We start from the raw sequence: 8,688 nt of genomic DNA, 5'->3' as shown, positions 1-8,688 counted from the left end.
GTCAGAGCCCTGTACGGTTGCTAACCTGTTTGCCACGCATTTCGCTTCTGTATATGATGACTCTAACTGTTCTGCTGCAGGCATTAGTTTACCAATCTCCTCTTGCGTTGATAATTTACCATCGTTTACTATAACTGAAAGCGATGTTAACGCTGCTGTACGCAAGCTAAGGCCAACCACTAAGCCAGGGCCTGACGGCATTCCTGCTGTCTTCCTTAAGGCTTATTGTGATATCTTCTCGCCTGTGTTAAGATTTATATTTAACTTGTCTCTCAAGTGCAATACATTTCCTACTCTGTGGGAGTCTTCCGTGATTGTTCCCGTCCACAAATCTGCTAACGTACACCTTGTGAATAACTACAGACCAGTGAGTATATTTTCTGCATCTTCCAAACTGTTTGAGATAATTATATATGTATATTTATCCTCCTTTTTTAAATGCAAAATTGCAGACACTCAACATGGCTTTACGAAGGGTAGGTCGACCCTCACTAATTTGGTATCTTTCATGTCATTTGTGTCTCCCGCTCTGTATTCACGCAGTCAAGTTGATGTTATCTATTTTGACGTTTCTAAACCGTTTGATTTAATGAATCTCCTTTTATGCAAGCTAGCCACATACGGTATTTGTGACTCCCTAATTCGCTTTTTTGAATCGTACTTACAATCTGTTTGTGTCCATGGGGTACACTCAAATGTGTGCTTCCCTACATCTGGGGATCCCCAGGGGTCCAATCTTGGACCGTTGCTCTTCAACGTTTTTGTTAATGACATTCTATCATGTGTTGAGCACTCCACGCTACTGCAGTATGCTGACGATCTTAAATTGATGAAAGTCATATCTAGTCCCTCTGATTGTGTTCTGTTACAAGAGGATGTGTCTCATATCACTGCTTGGTTTTCTGTCAATAAGCTTAAAATTAACAGTACAAAGACTAAGGTCGTCTCATTCACTCGTAAAAAGAACGTTAGTATCTTTTCGTACTTGTGCGATGGTGTGATATGCCGAGTGAATACAATTCGTGATCTCGGTGTGACTTTTGACTCCAAACTGCATTTCCGCGAACATATGTCAATGCGGCCAGGGCTTCCGCACTACGCGTTCTGGGTCTTTTAACCTATAAATGTAAAGTTTTTGATTCACCCACTGTCTTTATAACGCTGTACAAATCTTATGTCCTCCCAAGACTCAAGTATGCATCGGTTGTGTGGAATGCTCTGTGCTGGGAAGAAGAAGAAGCAGTCGAACTAGAAGGACGTATTCTCTCTCTGCTCTCTGATTTTCCTTCGTTTTTCACTGACCGAAGGCAAGCTGCTCTCCCAAACTACAGGAGAGAACCCATGACAGGAGGCGGACGGGGTCGCAGGACCCCAGGGGTCCGCGACGCCGAGGAAGCACCTGACCCTGGGCGATCAGACCAGACTAGCGCTGGCGACAGGAGCCGCTCCCCGGTAGGGAGACGCTCCAATGGGGAACTTACGCCAGCATCAGGGACATCACAAACGGAACTCCTGAACGCCTTCGATGATGAGGAGGTGACGCCCCCACTGGCAGACGGAGACGTGCCCACGTCCATGGATGTTCCGCACGACCCTCCTTCCCCCCCTAGCTCACCATTCCAAATAGTCACATACAAGAAAAGCCGCCCAAGTGGAATCCCAGTTGTCTTCAAATGTGTGGGGGAGTTGGATTCTTTCTGGAATGTCAACCCCAACTCAATAGCCCATGATGTACTCACCACGACGCAAGAGAAGGTTCTCCACCACCGAATCAACAAACATGGCACCCTCATAGTTCACGTCTTGTCGGAGCACTCAGCGCAAGGCCTTCTGAGCCTTAGGTCCGTCGCAGGGATCTCAGTCAAAGCCTCTATCCCACAGTCCTACCTGCGCACTACCGGAAGAATCACTGGCGTCCCTCGACGTTACAGCGAGGAACAGCTACTCGAATACTTCTGTTCCAGCGGTGTCACTGAGGTAAAACGGGAACTTGCCTACTCTCGAGAGAATGACGGGTCCGCACACACCATCGTCAAGAGTAGCGTACTCCTGACCTTCAAACCTGGCCAGGCGCTACCAGCGGAGATTCCCCTCGGCTTCACGTACTTCCCCGTGTCGGAATACGTAGACCCGCCAACGCAGTGTTTCAACTGCCAGAAGTTTGGCCACTATGCTCGTGACTGCCGCAGCTCGAAAAGATGCAAAGTGTGTTCTGGCCCACATGATCATAAGCAATGTACCTCACGATGTGAGCCCACATGCGCAAACTGTGGCGGCCACCACGCTGCAACGTACCGTGCCTGTACGGTTGCAAGGGCAGCAACAGCTGCACACTGACGGCGCATGCTCAGTGGAAAATCGCATGCCCCTCCACCCCGTCGCTCCACTAATCTCCACACTGCTCACTTTCCGCGCCTATCTGGCTGTTCCGCGACACCCGCACACGCTGATCACGGCCCTTCCAAGTCTTTTGCTTCTGCCGTCAAGCAAGTGCCACATATCGCGCGCATCGCGGCCCAGGCCAGTGGACAGCGGACACCAGACCCTAAAATTCCGGAGCCCCGTCTGTTGGAGGGACAAAGCAATACATCTCACACTGTAGTCGCAATGCTCTTCGCCGCCTTACGCGCCATCGTCCAGCAGCTCCCAACGGCGGCAGACTTACCTGCAGTTCAAGCTATACTTGCACTGGAACCTCTCCTCCTCCGTACTGGCTCTTTCCTTACGCCCGATAATGAATAATGGTCGGCCTCGCGCCTCAATGGTTCATTATCAATCAACCACGATCTTCCAGTGGAATTCACGCAGCCTGCAATCGAAGTTGTTTGACTTCCGTCAGTTTGTGTGGCGCCACAAATTCCCTGTGTTATGCATCTCAGAAAGCGGCATTAAGGATGACTTTCGTCTCTCGAATTACGTGACCTTTGTTTCGGAGCCCCGTGGACAGACCAGCCGTGCTGCGCTCTTTGTCCGTGCCGACCTCCCGGCGATCCAGCGCGACCTGCGAACAGTTGGGATCGGCGACTACGTCTGCTGCTCTGTTCGTGTGGGCTCACTTGACGTCACTATAGTCTCACTATATATCCCACCATCGGTCAGATACAACGTGGATGAGCTGGGCTCCATTATAGCTGGCCTCCCCTCGCCTTTCGTGCTCTGCGGGGACTTTAATGCCCACAATGAAGTCTGGGGCAGCATGCGTACTGACACCAGAGGCCAGCAACTAGCAGACCTCTTCGCGGACAAGAATCTCTGCGTTTTAAACGATGGCTCTCCAACTTTCGTCTACCCGACTTACCGCTCTTCTTGTCTTGACCTCACCGTCGCGTCAGCGTCCATCGCTCATCGGCTCCTCTGGAGTGTTGATGCGGACACCCTTGGCAGCGACCACCTACCTGTCCTGGTCGGCATCCCGCATGGCCGCCGATCTTCCAGCTCGCACTCCGTCAAGCGGACCGACTGGCCACGATTTGCGCGAGTGCTCGAATCTTCCCTTGCATATGACGGGCTAAGCAATGCGCAAGACTTCTGTCGCGCTGTGGCCACCGCAACCCAGGAAGCAACCACAGTGCACCGCGTCCCGCTTCAGTTTTCCGCTACAGACGCGGAATACGAGCGGCTCCGTGCACTCCGGCGACGCGCAGAACGGCGAGCAAGGCGCACCCTCCTACTCCATGACCGGCAGGCTGCGAGACGGATTCAGAAGGCTGTTCAGCGACGCCTCCAGAAACTCACACGGGACCGTTGGCGTAACTTTGCATCGTCCCTATCGCCCCGCACACCTCTGTCTCGTATTTGGGGTGTGCTTAAAGGCCTTTCGACACCTGTAGCGCAACGCCACCCGTTCCGCTCCTTGTCTCTGGCCACATCACGCACCGCATATGGGGAAGCAGCACCTCTTACGATTCTTCAATGACAGTTGGCAGCAGGGGCGAATACCCGAGGAATGGAAATTGGCGATGGTTGTCCCCTTGCTCAAACCCGGTCAGTCGCCCCATCACCTCGACTCCTTCCGCCCGATAGCCCTTACAAGCTGCGTGGGTAAAACTCTGGAACGAATGATTTTCTCCCGTCTCATCTGGCACCTTGAGAGTGCTCGTTTCTTCCCGGAAACAATGATGGGCTTTCGCTCAGGCCGTTCGTCACTCGATAGTGTCATTGCTCTGGTCAGTGAGACGCAGCAGGCTCGCGCAGACGGCTTCCTGACCGCTGCTGTTTTCCTGGATATCAAGAAAGCCTATGACAGTGTCCAACACAATGCAATCCTTACGGCTCTCCAGGACGCTAACGTAGGGGTATGCCCCCTATCATGGATCCGGGACTTCCTCACAGGCCGCTGCCTCTTTGTCCGCACTGCTGACGGAGATACCACCTTGTATCCCGTTCACCGAGGCGTCCCGCAGGGAAGCGTACTCAGCCCCCTCCTGTTCAACATCATTATGGCCTCCCTCCCTGCACAGCTGCCCAGCCACACCCACATCACAATCTATGCAGATGGCATTTGTATTTGGACCTCTGCTCTTCGTCGTGATGCGATTCAACGCCGTCTACAACGCTCCTTGAACACAATCTCCAACTATCTTGCCGACCGCGGCCTAGCCATCTCACCTGGCAACACGGGCCCCAGGACGCACATGCGATACGTTTGAGGACATTGACCTGGCTGGAGGCTTTCGTGGCAAGCGCCTTCACGTGAGATGACCATGTGAGGCCTTGGTCGATTGTGAAGCCCAGATAACGGCAGGTTTTCACAAAGGTTAAGGGCGAACCGTCGATGAAGAGTGGGTATTTGTGGAACGATCTCCGCGAAAAGGCCATGGCGACAGTTTTGGCGGGTGAGATGGCTAGGCCGCGGTCGGCAAGATAGTTGGAGATTGTGTTCAAGGAGCGTTGTAGACGGCGTTGAATCGCATCACGACGAAGAGCAGAGGTCCAAATACAAATGTCATCCTTTTCACTATTAAACATATCCCCCCCCCCTCTGTGCGTCACTGATATGAATCGCCTTGAAGCTGTCCAGAAAAGAGCTCTTCACGTCATTCACTACTTTTTTCTACGCCGCATCCCGGCCTTAAAATTGTATGACTACTAGCTATGGTTTGTTGAAGCATTTCAACTTACGCCCACTGCATGCACGACGCAATATTCCTGATGCTTTGTTTACTTATAAATGTGTACTATCTATTGATTTCTCTTAAGTCGTCTGAGTTTTTGTCTTCCTCGAGCTGCGTTCCGCAATCCGCCTTCATGTTATGTGAAGACTTTCTGTCCTTAATTACGATCCAATTGTACGTTGCCAAACGTTGCTGAATTCAGTTTCAATGTCATGTGACATCCTCTCTCCTTCCTTTGTGTCCTTTAAGAGAGATATTGCCATGTGCCTATCGTAACATCTACTACTTTGATAATCTTTCATGTCTGTTTTTGGCTTTTTCATATAGTATCTATGTTGGTTTCCTTTCTATTGTTCCCATCTTCTTTAATTTGTTCAATTATCTTGCTTTCTTGTACAGTATTTTGTATCTCATTTTAACATGTGTGATGTTGTGTGCGCCAATACTAAGGCCTATGAGGCTGTTCTTGGGCACCAATAAAACAACAATAAAAATGTAAGAGTGAAAGGAGGATGAATGAGAGAGAGTGGTTGATTTTTCCCTTCAGATGACGCGCCCTTGGAAGTCGCTGGGCAGGTGTGTGATTCGCTCAATTGGTAGAGCCCTGGACCGGTAATCCAGAAGATGTGGGTTCGACTCCTACAGCTGGCTAACCTTTGCAGTGATTTTCATCTTTCATGGTCAATGGACTTCTGTTCTTTATTGTTTCTGAGCCGATTCGCTTCACCCCCCCCCCCTCCCCTGCGCTGAATGTGTCACGATAACCCTGGTGGTTGGAACCCTCAGTTTGGGAGACACTGGCCTACACTGTATCTCCGTGGCAGTCGTGTTGCCAGACTACGTGGACGACATCACGTGAGGCGCGTTGTGGCACACTGAGTGACTACAGGCATCTCGGAGCGGGATGGGGCGTCCGCTCGTTGACGATAGTAAAGGGCGTGCGTAAGAATATGAAGCGGCCTGTTCGAATCCAACTACCGATGGGCTATGCCACAATTTTCCGCCGAATGTCGACGCACTTCTCTCTGAAATCATCCCAGTGCCCACATCAAACCTCTGTGCCCCACTCTCTTGTGCTGTCCCCGGTGCATCTGCGAACATCTGTACGCCGCTCGCACCAACATCTCCTAGATAGCAGAAGGCCTGCGTACACCTATGTCACACGAAGAAGCGTGCTGGTACAATTCTGTTAACGCTGCCATGATATCAATGAAAGAGCGAACAAGAGAAAACATCAGCAGCTCGAAGAGCTCACCCGGGTCTTCTGCTATGTGTTGCTCACACCGAACGTTCCTCCGTGGCACTAATACGTAATCACAAAGAAGCACCCATTATTGATCCTTGCACGTCGGACACGCCTTACAAAAACCACGCTCTAGGTTGTGATGTTCAAGATCAGTAACGTGATGCCAGCCACTATAAAGGAATCAGGTGCTTGTCTTATCATATTTTTGGAGCCGTTATCGTAAAGGCCTTCCGACCTTCCAAATATCATCTAATCCTTCAAAATCTCTCCACTGACCCCTCGTTGCGATAAAGAAACGAAGGAGGGGGTGATGGCGCATCGCGAGAATCAAAGGAACCCTTTCCACTTACGCTAGGCTTCACCAAGTCCAAAAAGTGAATTCATGAATTGCTAGTACGTTTAAAAAAGTACTTATACACGAAAAGAAAAGAAACAGAAGGCCATGTCTGTTCTGAATGGGACTCGGGGCATATGTTTGAAGGACCGGCACTTGACCTTTCAGCAAATATGAGAGGGGACGAGCCACTTTAAACTTGCAACTTCAATCGTGTACAATGGGGATGATTTGCGGAGTCTGACGAGGAGAGCCTGAAAAAGCACAGCGAACGTGGTGCCATCTGGTTTTTCAAAAATTATGAACTAGAGATGCGGTTGGACTGGTTCGCCCTCTGAATGTTAGATTTTTGAAATTTCAGCAGCAAGAGAAAGCACCGGTATCCTCCATATTAAGAACAAGCCAAGAGGCACTTGTGATCAAGTATCTCCAGGTTGCACTTTCTCAAATGCTCAGTTCAAGATCACAGCAACGGTTGAAGAGCTATTAAACAACATTGCAGTAGTCACTATGGAAGATCCACCCACGGAACGACCTCCTGAAAAGAGCAAGTCGTGTGGACTTGCATGCACGTCCAAAGCCAGACTGCAACACCACATGTTGGCACACTGTCACAATGAGTCTGAAAAGTGTCCTGCTACTCTTCCATCAAATATTCAGGTGGGAGAGGAGGGTTTCGGGTGCGACGTGTGTCCCTCTGCATTCTCACAGTCTGTCAGCCACGAGAACCACGCCACGTTTCGAAGCGTACTGATGAGAAGACATACATGTGCGGTCTCTGTCCTGCAGAGTTCATCCAGGGCACGCACCTGCAGCGCCACAAGATGATGCACACTGGCGAGAATCCATGGAAGTGCGATCTCTGTCCTGCAGAGTTCAACCGGAATGCGCATCTACGGCTGCACAAGCGGACACACAATGGGGAGAAGCCATACAAGTGTGACGTCTGCCCTGCAAAGTTACGCCGGAGCAGTGACATGCAGCGCCGTAAGAGGACACGCACCGGTGAGAAGCCATACAAGTGCGATGTCTGTCGTGCAAAGTTCAGCCGGAGCGGGCACCTACGGGACCACAAGAGGACACACACTGGCGAGAAGCCATACAAGTGTGACCTCTGTCCTGCAGAGTTCATCCAGAGTACGCACCTGCAGCATCACAAGAAGAAACACATGGGCGAGAAGCCATGCAAGTGCGATGTCTGCCCTGCAGAGTTCATCCAGAGAAGTAACCTGCAGTGTCATAAGAGGACACGCACCGGTGAGAAGCCATACAAGTGCGATGTCTGTCGTGCAAAGTTCAGCCGGAGCGGGCACCTACGGGACCACAAGAGGACACACACTGGCGAGAAGCCATACAAGTGTGACCTCTGTCCTGCAGAGTTCATCCAGAGTACGCACCTGCAGCATCACAAGAAGAAACACATGGGCGAGAAGCCATGCAAGTGCGATGTCTGCCCTGCAGAGTTCATCCAGAGAAGTAACCTGCAGTGTCATAAGAGGACACACACTGGTGAGAAGCCATACAAGTGTGGTGTCTGCCCTGCGGAGTTCAGCCGGAGCGGGCACCTACGGGACCACAAGCGGACACACACTTGAGAGAAACCATACAAGTGCCATGTCTACCCTGCGCAGTTCAGCCAGAGCAAGCACCTACAGCATCACAGGCGGACACACATGGGGGAGCAGCCATAAAGGTGGGACCTCTGTCCCGCAGAATACAACCACGGCGTGGGGCGAGAAGTCATACAGGAGCATTCTCTGTTTTGCAAACTTGAGGCACACCACGAACCTGCAGCTTTATAGGCGGACGTCTATGGGCGTGAAGCCACAGAAATGCAACCTCTGTCCTGCTGGGTTCAGCCACAGTACAAACACATACTATCCAGAGAACAAGCTGCTAGCAGAGCGTCAGCTTGTTCAGCGAGAGCGTAAACCTCAAGCTTGACAAGTGGCCATGAGGCACTTGGGATAGAAACGATGCATTTATGCAAGAAA

The 8,688-nt window shown here is 51.1% G+C and overlaps 1 protein-coding gene across 1 annotated transcript; it reads left to right on the top strand.

Moving 5' to 3' along the window:
* The first annotated feature begins 7,461 nt into the window (after positions 1 to 7,461).
* Positions 7,462 to 8,289, top strand: LOC135376742 (zinc finger protein 239-like). The gene has a single exon (XM_064609230.1). It carries the CDS (start codon positions 7,462 to 7,464, stop codon positions 8,287 to 8,289), a length of 828 nt encoding a protein of 275 aa, XP_064465300.1.
* Positions 8,290 to 8,688: the final 399 nt, after the last annotated feature.

The sequence above is a fragment of the Ornithodoros turicata genome, unplaced genomic scaffold, assembly GCF_037126465.1.
Source record: "Ornithodoros turicata isolate Travis unplaced genomic scaffold, ASM3712646v1 ctg00001263.1, whole genome shotgun sequence".
Lineage (NCBI taxonomy): Eukaryota > Metazoa > Arthropoda > Arachnida > Ixodida > Argasidae > Ornithodoros > Ornithodoros turicata.
The sequence above is the reverse complement of the archived record's forward strand: the minus strand, read 5'-3'. Positions and strand labels throughout refer to the sequence as shown.